Source organism: Melanerpes formicivorus, unplaced genomic scaffold (assembly GCF_026170545.1).
Source record: "Melanerpes formicivorus ecotype bairdi unplaced genomic scaffold, bMelFor1.0.p_v2 SCAF_33, whole genome shotgun sequence".
Taxonomy (NCBI): domain Eukaryota; kingdom Metazoa; phylum Chordata; class Aves; order Piciformes; family Picidae; genus Melanerpes; species Melanerpes formicivorus.
The window spans coordinates 5,692,080-5,714,701 of NW_027142385.1; the positions used below are offsets into that span (position 1 = coordinate 5,692,080).

The following is a 22,622-nucleotide window of genomic DNA, read 5'->3' on the forward strand; positions in this document are numbered from 1 at the left end:
CATGCATTTCTGCCCTTCATTCCAGACTTTCATATGCAGTTGGCACCAAACCCCTCTCTGAATGTGCCACATCAGAAAAGGCATGTCATGTTCCTTGACTCCACTGCCCTGGCCCCGTGTGTCTGTGACAGTAACCCTCCAGCGCCCGCTGACAACAAGTGTGACAAGGAATCAGCGAGGCTGTCACACCTCCAGGTCAGATCCTCCAAACTCTGGCTAAGAGGGAGCCACTCTCTCACCCCTGGCCATCCTCACCCTTGCTCCTGGAGCACCAGGACTTGCCTGTGCACTGCAGGATGTGGACAGAGCCCTGCAGTTCTCCTTCCAAAGCTCTCTCAAAAGCTGCCTGTGAGTGTGTCTAAGGGACAGGTCTGAACAGCCTGAGGTTGGACTGCTGCCACCCTTGTCCTCTGTGGCTGTCCTGTCCCTGTGCTGACCGAGGGCATGCAGAAGGGAGCGATGCTCAGGGGATACCCACCAGTAGGAGTTGATGATTTTGCAGAAGGCCAGCTCACAGCACATTTTCAGATTGCTCTGGTGTTCAGGAAGGTCTGAAGATGAGCACTTACTGGGATCCACCTCACAATTTTCATCTGACTCATATAGTGCCTTGATAAATTCCCCTGGAAAACAGACAGTGGGTGATGGGTTTTGGAGAAATGAGACCCAGGGCTCAAGCAGTTACCCTACACCCCCCCACTGGCTGAACAGAAGCCAGGTATGAGAGCAGGTGGCAGTGGCTCCTGGGGCAGGCTGTGCCTCAGCCAGCTCTCACGATTCTGAGCAACCCAGAAGCAGCCAGCACTGCTTGGGGAGCTCACAAAACAGTACAGAACACCCTGCAGAAAGGCACCTGGACTCCCAAGCAGCACATTTCATCCCTCTTCCCCACTTGGCAGCCCTGCCTCTGTGGCTGTGGGCTATTGCATCTGCACTCTGCTGCCAAAACACTTCCTCAGCCTGCCCCGACCCCCAGCACAGCAGTTCCAGAGACGCTCCCTCGGGCTAATCCAGTAGGAAGTATGCTGGCAAGTTCTGTAATTATTTGTAGGATGGCCTGCTACTGCAGACTGTGTCCTGGCACTGCCAAGCCAGTGTGATTCACAGGAGAAATAGGTAATTAAAGGAAAGAAACAATTTACTTGGTTTATTTTGGGATGAACGTCACACAGAATCAAATTAGAACATTTTTCTGCATTTCCCTGCACTCCTGTTGGGTGCCTGGCTGCTCCTCACCCTTGCACACACTCACACTGTGGATCTGAACTGCCAGCTCCTTGCCCTGGTGCCACCTTTCACCTTGGAGTGCATGGAACAGACCCTGGCTACCCGGGCTGAGGGTGCTTCCCACCACTTCCACACGTCTAGCTCACGGGGAAGGCAGTCCTCCATCCCAGTCAGCACACAGCACTGGCTGGGGAGACCTGGGTACAGGATAATGGGATCAAGAGGCAGTGCTCAGCTAGGGACCTGCAGGCACAGGTGACATTCTGAGAGAAAGGTTTGCTTTGCCTTGCTTCTATCTCCAGTTGGTTTGCTCATCTCCTAATTCCTGACTGTCTTAGATCTTCCCATCCTCCTGTTTGTTGCCCACTCCAGCCTGCATTCCTATCCTATTGCCAAAACAGATTTTAATTATGTACTGGAGAGCCTTTCCAATGCAGCTCAGCTCTGCCAGCCAGCTCTGCTTGCCTGCAGGTGATGCCTCCTGTTACCATCTGACCCCATTCCTTGCTCATGCTTCATGGTTTCAGGGGAAGTGCTGTGCTGCATTGTGTTACCTTGTGACACACAGAGGAATCAGTTTACTGAGAAAAGGTCTGCACAGAATCAGTGCCCCGAAGAGCCAGCAAGAACCGCAGGCTCCTGCTGTACTAGATGGAGCTGGCTTGGCAGCATTTGCATTGAGCCCTGAAAGGGAAGGTTTCAAAATTCTCTGCCTTCATTAATCTCCTGGCTTTTTAGAAATTTTATGAGGTAATCTACTTACAGACTTGCCTTCAACCAGAATGCATTATGAGGCAGAAATAAATAATGTTCCTTTTCCTTTTCTCCTGGGCTATTTGTTGGCTTGATTGAATTTGCCCAGCGACCTCCCCTCCTTCAACGCTGTCATTGCTATTATTATCTTAATAAAGTATTTACACCTCTCTGTTCCCTGCTAAAACCACAGAAATCCACTAGTAGGAACCCAACATACTGGAAAATGAACACCTCAACAGAAACCCTGCTCATCCTACTGCTAAGGACGCGGATCCAATCTAGCCGAGGTTCAGACACAACGCTTCAAAGGCAGCTTCTCCTCATCCTCATGCTGTGCTGACTGCACACAGCAATTCCTTCCTGACCTGCCCAGAAGCAGAAGCTCTAATTATTTTCATTTGCATCAAGAGAAATATTTTTGGAGCCATAAACATAGCCAGCACTTTAAAAAACCACCAGGAGGGTTCCCAGCCTGATCCGAGAGGCAGCTCTCATCACTGTAACTTGGGAGATTTCATCTGACTCAGGAGTGCTGCGAGGAGCCAGGGAGCGTCTCTGGCGGGGGTGTGCAATCAGGGGAAGGATTCAATCAGCCACCCTGACACTGCCAGTGCTGAGACAGAAGACTTGGCAGGCAGCATAATGCCTTCAAACATCAATTTGCTATCTCCTCTGAAAGCAGATCAAAGTGCTAGCTCAGCAGTGACCTTCACCTGGTAGCAGAGAGCTGCCTGCTGCAGCCATGGCTGTGCCCTGGGCTCAGACCTCGCTGCCAGAGGAAACCCTCCAGCAAATGAACAGCGGTGTCTCCTATGGCCATCAGGGCTCAGCTGATGGTCTTCACCCCACAGAACACCCTGCACCTTAGAGCAGGGCCTCTCTGGGCAAGACTTGCCAACGCTCTGTACGTACCTAAGGCATCTTGCAAGTATTTCTGCCCCACCAGCTTCAGGTATTCTTCGATGGCTTTGGTGGCCAGTGTGTTCTCCCTGAAAATGAGATGCTCATTCTCACCACAGCGATCAACTTCAGACATCATCAGGTCAGTCAAGAAATCCTGGAAAGCAAAGCCCATGGTGGGTCACCATGCAGTGGCAGACGCTTTGTTCAGCAGAGCAGGCAGCCTCCCCTTCTCACAGGATCATAGAATGGGTTGGAAGGGCCTTTAAAGGTCAGCTGGTCCAACCACCCTGCAGTGAGCAGGATCACCTTCAGCCAGATCAGGTTGCTCAGAGCCCCACCCAGCCTGACCTGGAATGGTTCCAGGGATGGGGCATCCACCACCATTCTGGGCAGCCTGGGGCAGTGTTTCACCACCCCCAGTGTGAAAAATTTCTCCCTTATATCCAGTCTGACTCTCTTTCAGTTTAAAGTCATCCCCCCTTGTGCTGTCGCTAAAATGCCTGTCCCCATCTTTCTCATGGGCCCCTTTAAGTACTGAAAGGACACAGTGAGGACTCCCCAGAGCTTCTCCAGACTGAACGACCCAGAGGGGCCTCAGCTTCCTAAGACACAAGAGGGAGCAGAGGTGCTGTGGGTGAACGCAGTGTGCACACTCCCTTCCTACCAGCCTGAGCTGCCTCCTGTTTCACCCAGCTCAGAGACAAGAGGAGAAATCACTCTCTGAAGAGCCACAACTTTCGCACCCCAGAAACGATTCATCCCAGACCTGCACCACATTTGCCTCTCCATCAGTGCTGGTGTTTGGCTGGCTCTTGGCATCAGCCTCACATTCTGTGGGTGAGCCATTTTCTTCACTGTTGAATGTGTCTGCATTTGGTGTGCAACTGCACTGGCTGTGAAACAGGGGCATACTGAGATGCCTCACAGTTAACAGCTGAGAGCCAAGCCTGTAAAACGCCTCAGGATGCTCAAATGCCCCATTTCCTAAGTACTCAGGGAAATAAAGAGCACTGCTCCAGCACACATTTTGGGTACATTTTCGGGCTGATGAGCACACAACCCAATACCACACGATTTTATAACCCTCTGTGCTGCAGAGTGATGGAAGGGGTGAGCAGAAGCAGACCTCATGCCGACAGCTGCCCCGTGCATCAGTCTGGGCTACTGAACTGTAAATTCTAAGAGCAAACCAGCACTTCAGACCCAGCTCCATGACTGCCTCACCAGCCCTCACTCATCAGAGAGGGTCACGCTGCTGCCTGTGCACTCTGCTGAAAGCCCACTCCGGGGAGTGTTATTTGGTGTGCTGCGGCTGGCCTTAATGCAGGAGAAATGCCATGCAGCTTTTAATGCTCATACACATTCAGCTCCTGTCCTCTGCTCTGCTAAAAGGGAAACCAACTCCGGGCCCCTGCTCAGCTCCTCGCTGTGCTGGGTGCTAGAGGGGCTGATCTCCTCCCGCCCAGCACCACTCACCTGGACATAACGCAGGGAAAGAGGCTGCTGGCACCCTGTGCACCCAATGCATTGAACCTCTTACTGTTTCCCCATGCAGGAGACAGCAATGTTGACATACAAATTCCCTTCTACAATCAAGGGCACCTTTTTTTAAACTGCCTTCCTTTAAAACAAAATAATCTGCTCAGTAATAACCTTTCACTAAGAAATTCTCCTTCATTTGTCATGCCCGCAGCAGATGTAACCCGTTCCTGGCAGGCGCAGCAGGCACAGCCCAGAGCTGCTGTGCAGAGACCCAGGTCCTGTCCTTCCTGTCCCCAAGCCAAATGCAGCTCCCAGAGCCCCCCAGAGCACTGTGTCCACGACCCAGCCTGCTCCAACCCCAAATCTGGAGAGGGGTCACTCAGGTCCCACTCCCTGCCAACGGCTGCCTGGGAGATTTGCAAGAGAGGCACTTAGCTCCACATCATTTTTCATAGGGATGTCTCTGCACTGGAAGTTTAATCAAGGTTCAATGAACAGCTCCATCTGAACCCAATGGACTCAAATCACTTCATCCACATGCCCTTCATTACTGTGCTTCTGTCCCAGACAAAGGAAAATCCTAGCTGCAGGCAGGCTTATCTCCCATCTCAGACCAGGGGAGGAAGGCTGGCATCTCTGCAGCACCCAACAGCCCTACCTCTCCCACCTTCCCACAATACTGTGACCAGCACACTGCCATAACCTCAGGAGGGTCTCTGAAAGAGGCAGAGGAGGAGTTTTGGAAAAAAAATAATCACTTCAATTATTTCTTTAGCTCCCTCCCTGGATCCCACTGCATCTGCAATGCTCTGGCAGCTGCAGAGGCAAAAATCCCTCCTGGAAGCAAAGCAAGGTCCTCCTCCCACGATTTTCTCCCATTTTGCCCTTTTTAACAGCCAAGTTGGAAGGAAACTTTAAACCCCAGCTCAAATCCTGCTAGCTACTATCTGGGTAACTCGATCACCTTTATCTTCCCGGGTCTCTCCCAGGGTACGTTTCAATTCCAAACCACAGCTCAGCCTGACACAAGGTGCTGATTCTTAATTAGCAGTCACTGACCTTGGCTTTGCTTGGTTCTCTTTCCTGTCACTTTCCCAACATACTAATTATCTCAGGAACACCAAGTTTCACAGCTTCTCTTAGCCAAGTGTTTGCCTCTTCCCCCCTCTTGTCAGCGGAGCACTGGCTGCTGCAGGACATGGGGCCAAGCTGCAAAGCACAACCCAACTGTGAGCTGGGGCTGTCGAGTCCTGGAAGCCCAGGGGACAAGTTTTAGCCTGTAATAACCTGAATCTGGATGATTTTAGCTGATCTGTACTACAGAACTCACTCGAATTTAAAATAAGGCAAAGTTCCACTGTGGGACTCAACAGAAAGCCAGAAAAGATCCCTCTGAAACCTCTGCTGCCGTCACTACGCCCTACGGAGCACTGGCAATTCCACAGCTGAGAAAACAACCCCCTGAATCCCAAGTGGAAAGGAAAAGCTGCTGAAATCCCAAAGAGCTCCAACACAATGCAGAATCCAAAGCCAGGGTGTAACATGGCAGAATCTGGCCTTGTAAGTGACCAGAGAATGGAGGCAAGAGCCAGAACACCCAACAGCATCCCACTGGCCAGGGCTTCTCACCTTCCCCAGCCCGTGCAGCCTCCCTGGCTGCAGGCGACACCTTGCTGGGCTGTATGAACTGACCCCGAGATGCACCAGGGATCAAAATACCCCAAGCAGCGCCCTCCAGCAAGTTCCTCTGCAGAAACAGCTCTTGGAGCTCTGTCAGCCTCATCCATGGGTCAGCTCCCAAGACATCCTGCGATTCCTGTCCCAGGGCCATCTTCCCTCCACACAAAAGCCACATCAGCTCTGGATCACAGGTCTGGTATCTCTGCCTTAAGTATGCCAGCAGCCAGCGCTCGGAAGACACAAATGGAATGCAAATACTTGTCAAACCCCTCCGGGGGCCTCACTCACCCACATACAAGGCTCTGAATAAAATGCAATAACTAAAGCCAATAAAACTCCCTCTTTCTGAGCAGCAGAGATCAGCAGGGGTTTGTTTTCAGTTAGGGCCCCTGGCAATGGAAGAAAATAAGATGCTTTATTTCATTACATCAGAGTTGAGAGGGGAAGTAAAAGGTCTCCAGTAAAAATTAAGGGCTGTGGCAGCACTCTTCAGGCTTGCTCCTGTGTTTATTTTCAGGATATCTGCTTCAGACTGGACAAAGCTGAACCTGTGCAACTTCAGTCACTGCACATCTGCTGATAAGGAAGAGCGATTCATAAATAAATAAACTCAGAGCATGACAGCTCAAGGCTGCACTGGTCCCCAGCTCTTCTCAAATAAACCAAGCATGAGCCCACAGCAGCGTTCTAGCCCACCACTGCTGCCCTAAGGCAGCAACTCCAGTCCCCTAGAAATGCACACAGGGCTTTTGCTGCTGGAGTGGCAACCGGGTCCCTGCGGCAGGCAGCGTCCTCAGCATGACCTCAGCGCTCAACCACATCGCCACAATGTCCTTCCTGTGCTGCTGCTTCCCCTCTGCCTGGGATGCCCCTGCTGCTCTGCAGTTCTTCTCCTCACATCCTCACACACATCATCCTCTGGACAGCAGTCCTGGGAGCTGAAAGCTCATGGGCTGTGTGTCACCCACATAGGGCAGCTGGCAGTGCTGGCCTGAGCTTGCGTCTGCTTCGTGTGCCTCAAAGTCTGTTGCTCAAATACCTCCATCCTGATTTATTTGCACTGTAGCCTAAAAACATGTTTGGTTCCCATGGGTCTTCATCTGTTGAGCTTCAGATGCTGCTTCTCCTGCCCCACCTGGGTAAATTCACCCTCCTGTCTCAAACCAAAACCAAGCAGCATCCGCTCATGGGTGAAGAAATGTCTCCTAACCCCTGCCCTGTCCCTCAACATGTGGCAATTCAGGATCTGTGACTAAGACAGTGAACTCACAACAGGACTGCTTCACACTGCCCTGAAGGATCCCCACAACCCTCGCCTGGAGAATGTGGAAGAAGAATATGGACAGAGGGTGATGCCCTGGAAATGAGCAGGCTTCTGCCCTACCCTGCTCCACACCAGGTCCCTGCAGGTGGCCCTCTGAAGCCGCTGCCCCGTGTCAGCCAGCATCCCCATCAGTGCCGGTCCAGGGCCCAGCTGCCCTGGGGGTGGCCTGAATTGGAAATGGCTCATTGAAAAGTGAACTCCACCAGGAGAAAAAAAACCAACATCTGCTCAAGGAAACAATCCTTCATTGCCCCTGTCAATAGGGCCAAGGAAGCGAACTAATTATATTGCTTAAATACAAAAATGAGAAGGAAAAGCTTTTTCCCAGAGGACAAAGCCAGAGCAGAGAAGCCAACTAATTCAGTCATGTGTCCCAACAATAGCTGACAGCCCTGCCTGTCTTGGCACCCCTTGGCCCCACACACCCCAGCAGGCTGAGCATCCTGCAGTGCTTTAAACTTCCAGTGCCACAAAAGCCCACTCCACCCTTGGTGAATGGTCTGTCTACATCAAATATTGCAGTCCTGAAAGGGTTCAAGGTCCCAGCCTCTGTGCCCAGAGGTGTTACTGGGCAGTATCCACCCCCTCCAGCTCCTGAGCCCAGGAGGCATAAAGATGGAGCCAGCAGGTGCCTGGCATGGCCACGGTGAGAGCAGAAGTGTTTCCCAGGCAAAGGGAGCCAGCAAGCAGCACACATCTTGCAGGATGTATCCTGTCTACACCTAGGAAGGTCCTCCAGCCCCTTCAGGACAGGTCCACAGCTGGAGCATGTGAGGTGTAACAGACCTGCTGAGACCCACAGGCCCACACAGGCTGCTTGGGTCATGCACCCATCTGGGCTGGAGCCAACTGCTCCCAATAGCGTAACTGACTGATGGGCAGATTGACTTTGAAATAATAAGGTTCTCCACATCACAAGCCTGATTAATAGGATTGACTTAACCTTAAGAGGATTGAATTGATAAAGGTAATAAGATTACTGCTTATTTCAAAGACTACCCCAGAGTCCAGCTGGGCTTTTATGCAAAGGTAATAAACACCAGGGGCTGGTGGGGCTGCAGGTGGATGAGCGCCAGGACACACCTACCTGCCAGTGCTGAAGCAGCAAACATGGCACTTGATGGTGCTGAGCTGTGCAAGGGGAGCAGTGAGGGGGCAGCAGCTGGGTCCTGGGCTGACAGAGTGAAACCAAGGACCTCATCCGAGTCCTCAATTTTTATGATCACACAGTTCCTCTGAGGACCTGTGCTGGACAATTCTCTGACAGGAAAGCAGTGATGTTCTCCCCTTCGAGCCCTGGAGCTCATACTTGATGCCTGTAGCACTTTCTATTTTCCCTTGGGAAAAGGAGGTGAAATGGCAACATGAGGGTTAATGCACAGGAGTCTGTGTCCATCACCTTGCAGACACCTTGCTAAAGGCAGTAAGAAAGCTTCAGTGAGGGATATAACACACAGAGATCCCCATCTCCTCCTGAGGGCAGAGGGGCTGGATCCCACACTGAAGGCTTAGAAACTGTTCACCACTGACAGTCAGAACTCTGATCTCTGCAGCTGCCACTCACTGGCTTGCTCCATCCTTCCTTTCCACCAGCCTGACCTGTGTTTAGCAGGGGGGGAACGGTGGAGGTGCTTATAAAACTGATTAAAAGCCTTATTAGCTCAACTATGGCTGCTATAAAATATTATCAGGGAGATAAACTCTTTGTGGGGGAATGATAGTGCTGCTGTCAGTCCTGTCTACAGCTGAACGTGGGCAGCATTCTTGCTGCCCTGCCCTGTGTCTGCAGCCTTCCCAGCGCAGATATGGGAGCAGTGCTCCCTGAAGGCACCAACCAAGCCCAGCAGCTTCCTGGGCTGTAGCTGAAGTCCCCTCTCCAAGATGAGCCCTGCACAGTGTTCTCAGGTCCTGCACTTCAACCAGTGCTGCCAGCAGGGCTCTGACCACCCTGCCCAGAGGGGAGCATGGGAAGCTTCCAGCAGGCTCACACAGGAGTAAATACATCTGCTTAGCTGCAGCAAATGCTTGCAGCAGAAACAAACAGGGACACATGTTTGTTCTTCACTCCATTCACAACGTGGTAAATATTTATTTCAAATGAGCAGCTGGTTAGTTAGAGCTTTTTGTAATGCTGGGTTTCATCTACCAAGCCTTTGGACAGGAGAAGGTGTTTTTACATATTTATGGTCATGAAATGAGCTCCAAAAGCTGTAAGACAGCCCCAGAACACATCTAAGCATGGGAAAGACTCTGGAAGCATCCAAAGTCATGATTGGTCTCACTTTGGGAAGGATGCAGCCTGCCTGTCCACACCCACATCACAAAGGCCACATCAAGCCATGCTAAGGGCAAGGGTGAGCACTCCCAGGAACACCAGGGATGGCAACAGAAGTAGTTTTAATTAAGACTTGGTGTCTTCTGTCTGTGGGTTGCAAAACACATGAAAATGGGTGGGCATCGCCCCACACCCTCACAGGTAACATTTCATCAATGCTCTCACTGGGAAGTTGAAGCACCTAACAAGTCAAGGGCAGGTGCTGAGAGCCTGCATCCCTGCATTTAGCCACAAACAATGTCCCTCTTCCAGGCCCTACTCACCATAGAAAGAGGAAGTGAACAACCAGGGACACCAGGACAGCTGATGCAGGGCTGGATGGCTGTCAGACTCTCCAGTGGGCTGGGGCAGCTCCTTCAGCCAGGCTGTCTGCACTCTCAGCTTCATCAAAACACTTTTCCCTTTCTCTCCACCTGTTTGTCTTGGTGGCTGACCTGGAGTTTCCAGACATGGCCTGGTGCACACCAACCCCTTGTGCAGCACTGCAGGGACAAAGCTTTTCGCTTTCCCCAACAGAGATAAAAGGAAGCATGGACTTTGACTCTCTGTTTCCATTCTCCACCCTTCAATCTATTGTGATGTGGATATGACATCTAGGAAGGAGCAGGTATTGAGGGCGAAAATTCAGCTACACTCCTTGTCCCCTTTTATGCCTGAAGCTCTGTGTGTTTTGTTTCTCAAGCAAGAGAGACATCTGGGCTTCTGTCAGCGGTTGTGTGGCCAGCAGGACCAGGGCAGTGATCACTCTCCTGCACTTGAGACTGGTGAGGCAGTGCCTCAAATACTGGGTTCAGTTTTGGGGCCTACATTACAAGAAGGGCACTGAAGTACTGCAGGAGGCTCAGAGAAGGGCAAGAAAAGCAGGTAAAGGGTCCTGAGCACAGAAGCCTTTTCTGAGGAGTGACTGAGGGAACTGAAGTAGTTTAGCCTGGAGAAAAGGAGGCTCAAAGGGAGACCACCTCACTCTCCACAAGTCCCTGAAAGAAGGTTGGATAAAGGTGGGGGTCAGTCTTATCTCCCAAGGAACAAGTGATACCACAAGAAGAAATAACCTGAAGTTGCACCAGGGGAGGTTTAGATTGGACATTAGGAAACATTTCTTCCTTGAAAAGGTTGCCAAAGCCTAGCAGAGGCTGCCCAGGGCACTGGTGAAGTCCCCATCCCTGGGTTAGTCGTGATAACCAGAGAGGTCTTTTCCAACCTAAACGATTCTGTGGCTCAGGCAATGCTTTTAGCAGCTTCAGCTCACACCTGACTCGTAGGGGACAGCTCAGTATTGTGACCCTCCTGCTGTCTGTGGGGCTGTATGGGAACGCTGATGGTCGGGGCTGGCACACTCAGCACCACCCGCACAGCACCACATTGCACCTCTCCTGCACAGAGCTCCTGCAGCATGGCTCTGGGTGGACTCCTGCACCCAAGGGGCCCTGCATCATTAAGGGATTACACAGCAGTTACAGCACATCACTACAGGACAACAGGGCTGAAACAGTGTGAGAGCAATTAGCTGCTAACGAGTCTTCACAGATAATCTACTGGACACTTGCTTCTCAGCCCAATTGTAATTGCTGCTTCAGCTCAGCTACAGCAGCCAAGATGCACAAACCTCCCTTTATCAGCAAGATAAATTAATGGCTGCTGATTGCCACGTCTGCACTCTTCAGGGCAGGGGAGAGCTCTGAAGAGGTCACTGGAAAGGCTCTTGGCAAGGCACAAGGATGAGGAAGCTACCTATGCAGCTTGAGAGGGTCAAAGGAGGACAAGAGCCTGAAGGGGAGGGCACTGCTCCACTGTCCCTGCACACCAGTGCCAGGGAGCATGGTGCTCACCACTGCTGCATTGGGCTGAGGTTCTCACCCAATGGACACTGACACCCAGCCCTGCTTTCTACAGCCTCAAGCCTCTCCCTGGCTCCCCTGACCCCATCTCCAACCACTGGTCTCCTGTTGGTCTCCATGGCTGTGTTGCCTTGGTGGGCTGTGGTGCTCAGCCACAGGGCAGCTTCCCTAAGCCGTGGTGGTGCACCCATGTCCCACGAGCAGGGATGAGGGGGTCTCTCCTCTCCCATTAATTGTGTTTTTACCTTCCTGCTTTGCTCTTCCCTTTCTCTGCTTGTCCAACTCCTCTCCACACTGCCCAGTCCCATGCTCCAATAACTCCTGTTGCGCTGACAGCTCCCTAAACCCTGTGCTAATGCTGATGGCAGATGACAGGCAGGGAAAGCAGAAGCTCCATTTTAGGGAGAAATTCATCAAGCCTGTTTACTGTTTGCTGTTCCCTCGTGCAGAGCCTCTGGGATCTCAAGCACTGATGCAGACACATGTCTAGAAACACGCCTGCTCTCTATGGAGTCTCTCCAGTATCGAAGAGGGAAAAGGCAGGAGCAGTGACAGCAGCTCTCAGCCATGCCCACACATGAGCCACAGTGACTGACATTGGGGTGACACTTGAAGCCTTTTGCAGCATACCCATGTAAGCCATGGAGAGGGTCTTTCATGGCAATATCACTCCAGCAAAAGCCCTGGCACAAGTGCCATCAGAACCAGCAGAAGGCAGGGCTGTGCCTTGTGCCCTGGCACAAGGACTCACCTACAAAGCTCTCCTTGTGTAACCACAGGGCAGCATTTCACACCATGAATCCAAACCCACTTCTGTCCCCACTGAGGACAACACAGCCAAGAGGACCAAGACTGTGGTCCTTCCCTGTGCTCCTGGGGTCTGACACTGCTGCCTGGGATCAGGGAGGCTTTAATTGAGCTGTTTTCTCTGCCTCTGCTGCCACAGCAGGCTCATGGCCTCAGAATCCTCTCAGTAAGCTTTGCCTGCCTTGAATTAGATCAGGAGGCCAAGCCACTTCTCTGCCCAACAGATGGTAACTAAATCTAATCCACAACCCCTGCCATGGTCCTGAGCAGCAGTGGCAGCTGTGGAGGAAGCACAGCCTTGTGACTGCCTCTCAGGTGAGGAGCTCATGTCTCCTCAGCACTACAGAAGCTTTGGAAATCTTGCTCTTCCCCAGCTCCCCCTGCAGAGTTCAGTGAGATGTTAACAGAGGAAAATGCTGATGCTCTAACTCCTGCAGGCCTGACACTGGCACTGCCCACCATAGCTGTGCCATGCCACCTGGGGATGAAGGATGCTCTGCAGCAGATGGGTCATGCAACTCCACACTGCACGTGCCAGGGACCTCAGCACTTGCCTGTGGTCCCCAGCTCTGCCCACTCTCTTGTACCCTCACAGGTCACAACCACCCTCTGTCTCTTTCTGACCTGCTTCTTCTCCAGACCTGGCAGGGGATTCCCAACCTTGAAAAATGGTCAGATTGGTCCACAAAGCCTGAATTGCCACCTCTCAAGTTAGTCAGCATCCACACCCCAAAAGCACTGCCCTGGGAGCACCCCAGGATCACTGAGCTTTGCTGCACTGCGGCCTCCCCTCGTACCTCCCATCATAAAGCACCAGACCGGACCCTGAAGACTCTGAGCTGACTCAGAGACACACATGCCTGTGGGTGGACTTTGTTCTGGACTTCTCAGGAGGTCATCTGCTCCTGTTTGCCCCCTGCCATGCTGGGGGCTCAGTGCAGCAGCACAGTGACAGGGAGGGAGTGGAGCAGGGAACCTGCTGGGTTCCCATCAGGATTCCCAGCACAGAGAGGCTGCTTTAGCTTAAGCCAGCACTGCTCACATTTCATCCCTGGGAACTGCCTCCTCACTTACTTTCACATTTGTGCCTGTTGATAAAGTATGAGCCTGGCCCTGGAGCCTCCAGAAGGACAGAGAAACGACTCACTTGGCATCTCATGGTCCCACTGACCTCTTTGCTAATTAAGCAATTCGCACTGCACATGCCACCAACTTGCTAGTAATTAAAAGCAAAATTAGAGTGCACTAATTATGGCTAGGCCTGAAGCCCAGCTGATATGGTGATTTCCAAAATACAACACAGGAGCCTGCTCCTGCTGGTCTCTGGTGGGATGGAATGGATGATGAGAGGTCTTACCTTGGCCTTGCCTGTGCTCTGCAGGATGTGCACCAGCGCGGATGCCATCTCCTCTTTGTTCTTCACGCTCAGCGAGGGCTCCAGCACCGAGCACAGCACCATGTAATTGTTAGTGATGTACTCAGCAAACTCTTTGTACATCTCCATGGGAAGGATGCTCATACTCTGGTAGCGTGACTTGATGCGGATCATGGGCCCTGGGGACTTGCCCTTCCCGGGGTTGGGGCCGACCACTGGGTACCATTTCTCTACAAACTGCCTCCCCGTGACGGAGCTGACAGGGATGTTCACTTGCCCGATGAAATTGGTCTTGTCCTTCTTTTTCTTCTTGTCAGTCTCTTTGTACAAGTGCACTGTGATGTTTTTGAGCGATGGGAGGTTATTAAACTCAAAGTGCTCCCCCCAAAACACATTATCAGTTTTCAATTTACAGGTAGTTCGTGCATACAGAACCTCGTCCAGGCATAATTCACACAAGTACTTTTTCTTGGCTGGCAGGTCCTTGGCTTCAATAATCCACAACTTTAACATATTCTCTACCCTTCTGCTGTTGTCCTGGCAAAGAAAAAGAAAAGACAGGAAAAGAAAAGAAGAGAAACAAAACAGCAACAAAAAAGGTCAGTAAAGAAACCTGCACAAAGCCAAGCAAAACAAAACTGGAGAGATGAGTTAATTATTTCGGATGTGCTAAATGAGCAGAGGCTTAATTACATTTTATTTTAAGGAAATACTGGCTCTCAGGAATTTGCATAATAGCACTACTTATGTTAATTTTCAAAATATCACCGTGCTCTCCATGTCTGTTGGTGCCAATTAATGTGAGGAACAAGGAAGATAAACCCCTCCAAATCATAAATATCCCATTTCCCCATTCACTGCTGAGAGGGCCTCAGAAGAAACCAAAAGAGCCTCACCAATCATCAATGGCTTTCACAAAACAAGAGCTATGGTACCAGAACCTCACAGCCACCTCCCTTCTCAGTACAGCTGCCTTACAGCACCACTGGAGTGCATTTTCTTTACTGTAACAGAGCAACAACAAAGGGATCTGAATGCACACCCAGGGATCACCTCATCCATGGCTGGAACACAACCACTTCTGGCAGGGTAAGAAGCATTCAGGATCTCAGGTAGTGATAGGACTAGGGGGAATGGAATGAAGCTGGAGGTGGGGAGATTCAGGCTAGATGTGAGGAGGAGGTTCTTCACCATGAGAGTGGTGAAACCCTGGAATGGGTTGTCCAGGGAGGTGGTCGAGGCCCCGTCCCTGGGGGTGTTTAAGAGCAGGCTGGATGAGGCTCTGGCCAGGCTGATCTAGTGTGGGGTGTCCCTGCCCATGGCAGGGGGGTTGGAACTAGATGATCCTTGTGGTCCCTTCCAACCCTGAATGAAACTATGAAACTATGATTTGCAAAACCTCATGGTATTTTAGGGCAGAAGTCTAGAGCACCCAACTGAAACTTTGAGAGGAATTATGGGAGACAAAGTCAGTCCCACAGCAGAATCAATACAATTCAGAAATAGAAATCTGGCTTGGATATTTTTAAAACACCAACAGAGAAGAGGATGCTGTGGATCTTTAAGAGCTCCCCAGGGATGCTAACCTCATCCTGGAAGAGCATGCAGGGGCACCTGGTGCAGGAATGACTTGAAAGATAAAGCACTGCTAGGGGTTGTGCAGGAACTTGTTTTGTTTGGAACCCCTCACTGAAACAGCAACTGTGGCTTACTCTGCTCAGCCTTGAAGTCTGGGCAGGAACATTTGTGCTGGAAGTCCACAATGGGATACTGTAGGTTCAGGAAGTACACACAGGAACTATACAAGAACACTGAATTCCTGATAGAAATATCAAGTCAGATACTGAGAGTTTATTGTCTAAGAGCTGAAACAAAGATGGAAAGTTAGCCATCAGTTAATGGCAGGGTTTGGGATGAGGGCACACTTCCAAATGAATTTCTATTGACTACTGCATCTCAAAGCCATACTGATGTGCCCAGCCCCAACTCACATTCCTGGGACTTTTCTCATGGCAAACCTTCACAAAGCTCTTTCAGATCATTACCACCAGGCTGCTGCACTTGGAAAGCACCAGAGTCACTGAACTCCACACGCTGCTCGAGGCAGAAGGCCACTTCTCCCCTCAACTTCTTGTTCTTATATTGAAGGAAATATTTTATACTGACATTCAGCACTGTGCTGGGAACAATAAACCCTGACACAGAGGGCTCCTTCAGCAACCCACCAGGCCTGCACCTAACTTATGTGCACAGTTACTTGGCTCTGAAGCCAGGGATGAACTCTCAGGATCCCATCATCTGTGTCTTCTCTGATCAGCAGAAAAAGGCTGGTTGATTGAACTCATCAGTTATCTGCTCCTGTGGTTGATTAGTCTTGATCCATCTTTGTTAAGTAACCCCAGACCAGAGAGGGAGCAGCAGCTGTAGACTTTTATTTTAGGATGTACTTAGTGGGCCATAAACCAGTACATTGGGTGTCCCTGTGTTCTAGTGGAGAGAGGGATTTGTTTCTGTAGATCCCAGAGGAACTGTCTGGAGAAAGCTACGTTCCACTATGGGCCCAGAGAACTGACTGTGATGGGCAGCTGAGTTTCTCCATCACTAAAACTGTCTTTAAGTACTACCAGAGTGAGTCAGGAGGTGTGGTATGTGAACCCTTGAGACTCTTCAATCTTGCACCTTTGCTGGCAGCAACCTGCCATCTGTCCCAGAGCTTCTGGGAAGTGAAAAGTCCTAGATAAGTGGCACATATCATCAGTAACAGAGCAAAACTGAAGACTCTTCAGATCTGATCAATTCTTAGCATCAGCTGAAACAGCATGTGCTGAGAAACGGGGAAGAAATAATTGGCACTTGTCTGTAAATATAATTGTGGGAGAAAGCAGTATGGAAACAACTGACCCACCGTTACACTCCCTGACTGAAATGACAATACATCCCCTGCTGCTACTATGCACTGGGCTATAAAATGTAATAAGGAGGAGCTGAACTCTACCAGAGGCAATCCCTCAAAGCCAATACCTTATTTGGGTGCACGGCACGCCGCAGGTTCTCCATCCATTTATCTCGCTCTGCTGCGGAACGACACGAGAAGCACTTACTTCCTGATGAAGTCGTCACCTACAGGGAAGGGAACAGGATTATGTCTTGACCAGCACACTGCACACCCTGATCTGGGGGGAGAGGGGGAGCTGGAAAGATGCTAGTGGATCGTGTATAGTTTTCTTTTAAAGTAAACAGCTTTACCCAAGCATGAAGCAACAGCCCCCAAGGCCAGCAGAAAACAGGGCAGCTCCGCACGTTACAGAAATAATCACGGAAGCAAATCCCAATTAATTCTCCTCTTCCACACCAGAAAACACTAGATAATGGGCCCCACACATGCAATGCTTTGAACCACCAAGTTCCACAACTGAGAGAGTGCAAATCCTCAGATGAACTGAAGATAAATTGCAACCACTTGGCATTCCTCCAGAGTCAGCCCAAAGCTTGTATAAGTAACAACTCACTCCCTGTTTTCAGCAGAACACCAGGCCCAGAAAGGCTGGTGTACTACCTTCCCTCTTCATGTCCTGCTGCTTCTGAAGACCATGCTGTGAAGAACCTGGGAAGAAGTACATACACCCCACTCCCAGAAGCATTAGGAGCAGCGGTTCACAGCCTGGCCAGAGACACTCCTGTGCTCACAGCGCCTAGTTCTTGGCTGAGGAGAACCAGGCTGGGGCTCCTGGACACGGAGATGGCTGGTGAAGTGCTGCTGAGCCCTCCTCTCATGTTTCCAGTATCACTCCAAGGGATCTTACTGCAGTATTTGTGTGACTCCCTCTCACTGTTGGGATTTTCTAGCCAGGTCTCAAAGAACCATGCTCACAACTGACATTTCCAGTGGTGCAAATGCTCCACGCTGCACACCACATCCCTCTTGTCACATGGAAACTCACACACGGCTGACAGCTTCTTCCTATTCCCCACACCAGGCCTCCTTGGAATCAATTATTGAGCCGAGGTCTAAAAGGCCAGTAGTTCTCTACACCTTCTCACATACACATATTCCTCATGCTGCTATCTCCTCCAGGCCCTGCTGGCAAGCTGACAGCTCATGACCGTGGTACCAGAACTCTGCCCTGCCCATAAAGCCCTTCACAGCTGCTCTGCCCTTCTCTGCAACTGCTGCTTTTGGTGATGTGCAGTAATATTCTTTATGTACATCTCTGCCTGCAGGCCAAATGGACCTGGCTGATACTTTAAGTAAGTCCCCTCTGAGCTTCATCTCCACCAGTCTCTAGCTGCAGAATTATTTCCAAGTGCTTTTATCATCTCACAGTGTTTGTGTTTACATGCTGCACACTGGGTTATCTGCTTCTGGGAGACACAATCTCCTTTAATTTCATGTATCTCCCAGAAGCCTAACCTGTTCCTACAGCAGAGCTGGCACTTGCTAAGCTGTGTCATTAGCTAACCTCAGTGATGTGCTGAACACATCCCTTCCTTTGAACAGACATCTTCTAACCAGGACAAAATGAGAAGAGGCCAAACACAGCCCTTCCTTTGAACACAGACATCTCACCAGGACAAAATGAGGTCTATCCTGTCTTTACACAGCAAAGGCAACAAATCTTCCAACCTTTGATATCCCAGACACACTCTCCTTCAGATGGACTGTCCTCAGAAGCTTTTATCCTCTGTCCTGTAAAGTTACCCATCCTGCTGAGCCCAAGTCAGCTTCTCTTGCCAGGAGAAGAGTCTATATTAGTAGGCACCACAGTTAGACCTTTTCAGCATCTTTTCATGCTTCAGTGTATTCCCAGCTTCTTCAAACACCCTCATTACAAATCTGGCCTGCTCCATCCTCTGCTTGCTGCTGCAGATGCTCATGTGAACCTCCATCCCTGAACCTTCACAAACAGACTTCTGGTGCCACAACAGATGTATCACTTGCCAGACTGTGTCTGTGGCATGCAATCCCCACGCCTTGCTCTGCCAGAAGGTCTGGCAGCTCTGCATCTTGCTCCTTTTCTCAGTAAGAGCTCCTGCAACAGCATTTAAACTGAGCACAGCCTGACCTGACTGCTCCTCACACCTAAAGAAAAGCAACACCTCTCAGAACATTCCTCAGACCAGAACCTAATAATTCAGCATCTGAGCCCCATCTTTTTTGTCCCACGTAACTCAGCTGTAAAAGACTTAGGATCATCTATGTTCCTATCCAAAACATCATAGACCTTAGACCACAGTCCATAGACCCTCCTTGTAGAGCTATGCTGCTCTGCAGATGCTACAGCTGGGTTTCTGTAACCTCCCACTGACATTCTGGCAAAGACCCAGAGAATTCAGTCTCCACTGATTGCTTAGAAATCAGCTAATAAAGGTAGAACAGCTCAAATACCCCCTCCAGTCAACTATACCATTAATCCACTGCCTCACAGGCCATTTCTTACCTAACTTCTTGGTTAGCCCTTTTGTTTTGATGGGAGTTTGATCTATGAATGTATTTGCAAAGTGTTCTCAGACCTAGAGGATTTGTAGGAAACGTGGAGGTTCTCCCATAAAAGAGAATTACCACTCCTTTGATTGCTACTGAAAGATGCCCTCTTAAAGGCAAGTTCTCCATGGTGACACACATGGATCCCACAGCTGCCTGGAGGTTTCATATCCAAATAAATAAGCAGGCAATTTAGCTGTCCTTCTACTCAATCTCCTAATTTAATGTCAGGTTTTTACCAGCTATTTGTTAGGTTGAGTATCTAATAGATTTTCTTGCCACACTTAAGTCAACACATTAGCATTGAGCAATGGTGGTAAAATTTATGATTCAACTCCAAACCAAGTACTGATTAACTAATCACTCAACACCTAAAACCCCTCTAACTGTCACACTTCAGTGAGAGGAGGGCAAAATCCTCCTGTGCCAGACATGAAGCACTCTTGATCTGATGGAAGTTGAAGGCTGCATTTACCATGTGTGACCAAAAATGTAACTTGTCCCAGATCTGCAAACACATCCCAGCTTTCACCTCTGGCCTAAACATCATATGGCACTAATGATCTTCATGAGATATTAATTATCTAATAGAGTACTCTGGTCTCATCAAGGTTTTGGGGTATGCTAGAGTACTATTAATGTACAAGATAAACTCAATTAATAAAACTCATTAACTTCTGAAATGTTACTTTTTCACATTCATTAGCTGCAGTCCTTGCATGGGTGGTCTCTTAAGCCTGCTAAGACCTTCTCATTTTAAGAATGTCTTAGGTACAGCACAGGTTCCTCAAAGTATACCTGGAGGAATCTCACTGGAGTAGCAACCAGAGATGATAGCTGAGTTCCTGAAGCAGCTTCACTCAGTGTTCAATTTGTTTAATGAGGAAAGTTTAAGGCTCAAGCCAGTGAATCCCACTATGACCATGTGCAGAAGGGGAAGCCAGGGCTGCCTGGGCCAGCTCCACAGCCCAGTGACGGCTGCTCAGAGCATGAAGGGCCGTGTGAGCCATGCTGAACATTTGCAGAGCTCGACTAAATTTAGTGGAGCTAAATTTAACTCCACTGAATTCTCCCTTGCTCAGGCAAGGCCAGGATGAGGAGGCAGTTTCAGCTGTACTGGAGCAACTAGAGTTTTTCTTCCTCCTGCTCTACAGCCCCCAGCTACATCCTGCAACAGCCCAGACACGAGCTGTGCAACAAGACAAGACTTTGGTCTGCCAAGGCAGTGACCGAGTCCTCGGGCCTCACTTCCCTGCCTGGCCCAAGTACCCAGGACCCTCACAAATAGCAAAGCCAGGAATAGGCTCAGGGAGGCTGGACTCCCAGTCTCCCTTTACTGGACCAAGATGCTCACTGCATATTTAGCATGTGCAGCAGCTCTAGACAATTATGCTGACAGGTAAGTCTTCCAAAGAGAAAGGAGATGATGTTGAGTAACTTCTGTAAGAGATCAATGAAGGAGCCCAGTAAATATTGGCTGCCAAGTACTCAGCAAGTTGGAAAAAAGCAGGTTTCAGAGAACTAAGTAAGTAGCAAAAGCCAAATGCAGGCTGTGAAAAAGCACTGCATTACTGCTGCCTCCTAAGCCCTGGCAGAGCTGAGCCCCAGCTTCCGCACATCCTAATGCAGGTCGCGGCAGAAGAGACGAGCACTTGCACAGCACCTTCACACAGCCAGCTGCCTCCAAACCAGCCACTTGGGGTTTTTCCACTGCAGATGGCTGTGGCACCTCCCGCTTTTGTCTCAGTTTGGGTGTGCTGCCAGTTCCCTCTCTGAACCTGCCCTCTTCAGCATAACTCCATCTGCAGCCATGTCAAACCCTGCTGCTCTGCTCCCTGAGCCACAGAGCTCCTGCAGCTCACTGGAGGAGGACCTGTGGCACATTGGATCTCACACAAGTGAGAACTAGCAGATACCTTTGCAACCTGCTCTGGCTGACCCTGCATTAGCAGGGAGGTTGCCCCACACAGTCTCCAGAGGTCCCTTCCAAACTCCACCATTCTGAAGCCCTGAAGGCAGTGTTCAAGCACAGATGATGTGTGTGTATTTTCTTGCCCAGTTTTCACTACAACCTGACATGGAGAACCACGTGGCAAGTTGTCTGTGCCAATGCAGGCAGGGGTCTGGAGGGGCCAGCACAGCCACCCAGCTCATCTCAGTACATGCTGCTCCTCTGCCTGGGCTTGTCCCTCATGCCCTGAGCTGCCCCAGGGGGATGCTAACCCTCTGCTTCCATCATTTGTACCCTAAGTGTACATTGTGGTCACCACGTGCTGCTCGCCAGAGATCCTGGGAGATCTGCAAGCTCATTTCAGTACTGAACCTCACTCCCCGTGTGAAGGAGGCTCTCTGGAGATACAAGATCAACACCACAAATGGCATTTACCTCTCATCTCAGTCCTTCCCACTGGAGCTTGCTGATGAGTAACGTCAGTTACAAATCAATGTCCCTTTTGTTTCCTGGCATCCTCCCTTCCCTCTGCAGGATTTGCAGAACAGCAATCAACATGTTCTTTTCTTTTTTCCTGTATGACTCTTCTTTAGCCAAGTCACTTAGAAATAAAACTTTCTTCCTCCCTACAAGTGCATGACTTGTGTAACTTCCCTCTCACTCAACTTTCTACAGGGACTGTTCATATCCCTTCCTCTGCTCGTATGTGCTGAACAGAATCGGTAAACAACTCATATTATGGATGTCACATCTATTTTCCATCTAGCTTCATTTTATCTTTCTTGAGTGGAATGCAATAGGGGCCACATAATTTACAAAACTGTTCTCCTCCTGACCTGCTGCACTTGCTCAATTCTGCAGAGAATGAGCAGCACTGGCAAATTTGTACCTCAGCCCACTTCAGAGTTTATGTTTGAGGCTACTGTATGGAAGACTGTTTTTGTGCTACCTGCTTGTATTCCAACAAATGGATCTTTTGTTTCTTGCAAAGTGTGCTAATTTCACTAAAGAAACAAAAATCTTCACCTCTCTAGTATGACTCCTCATGGGCACACACAAGGCTGTTTTCACGTAGCACTGCCCAGTGAAGGGAAGCCTGCAGTCCCACTGCCCCCAAAGTACAATCCAAGCATGGGTATGCTATTTATCCTCTCTTTTACATCCAAATACAAGCAGGTTACCCTCTCTGCACAGTAACATAAGTATTGACCATCTTATTATCTAAGAAAACCATTTCCCAGTTCTCTGTCCAGCCACTGCCATAAGCAATAACACTTTGCCATCCATGATGCAGGACAAATGATTCCCAAGACAGACTACATTGAATTATCCAACTTCAGACTGGTTTGTACATGTTCTACTACCTCCTGCTAGTACAAACCTAACCACATGCCACAACAGATGTTAACTCCCCCCTCCCCCCCTCTAAATACTCACAGATTTTTCTGTTTACCCAAGCAAG

The 22,622-nt window shown here is 49.9% G+C and overlaps 1 protein-coding gene across 1 annotated transcript in view; it reads right to left on the minus strand.

Moving 5' to 3' along the window:
• The window catches only part of DAB2IP (DAB2 interacting protein), a 162,231-nt gene that overhangs the window by 23,340 nt on the left and 116,269 nt on the right, over positions 1-22,622 (minus strand). The window contains 4 exon segments of the mRNA XM_068155821.1: positions 479-623; positions 2,896-3,040; positions 13,710-14,264; positions 16,749-16,847. Coding sequence (XP_068011922.1) covers positions 479-623; positions 2,896-3,040; positions 13,710-14,264; positions 16,749-16,847 — 944 coding nt within the window.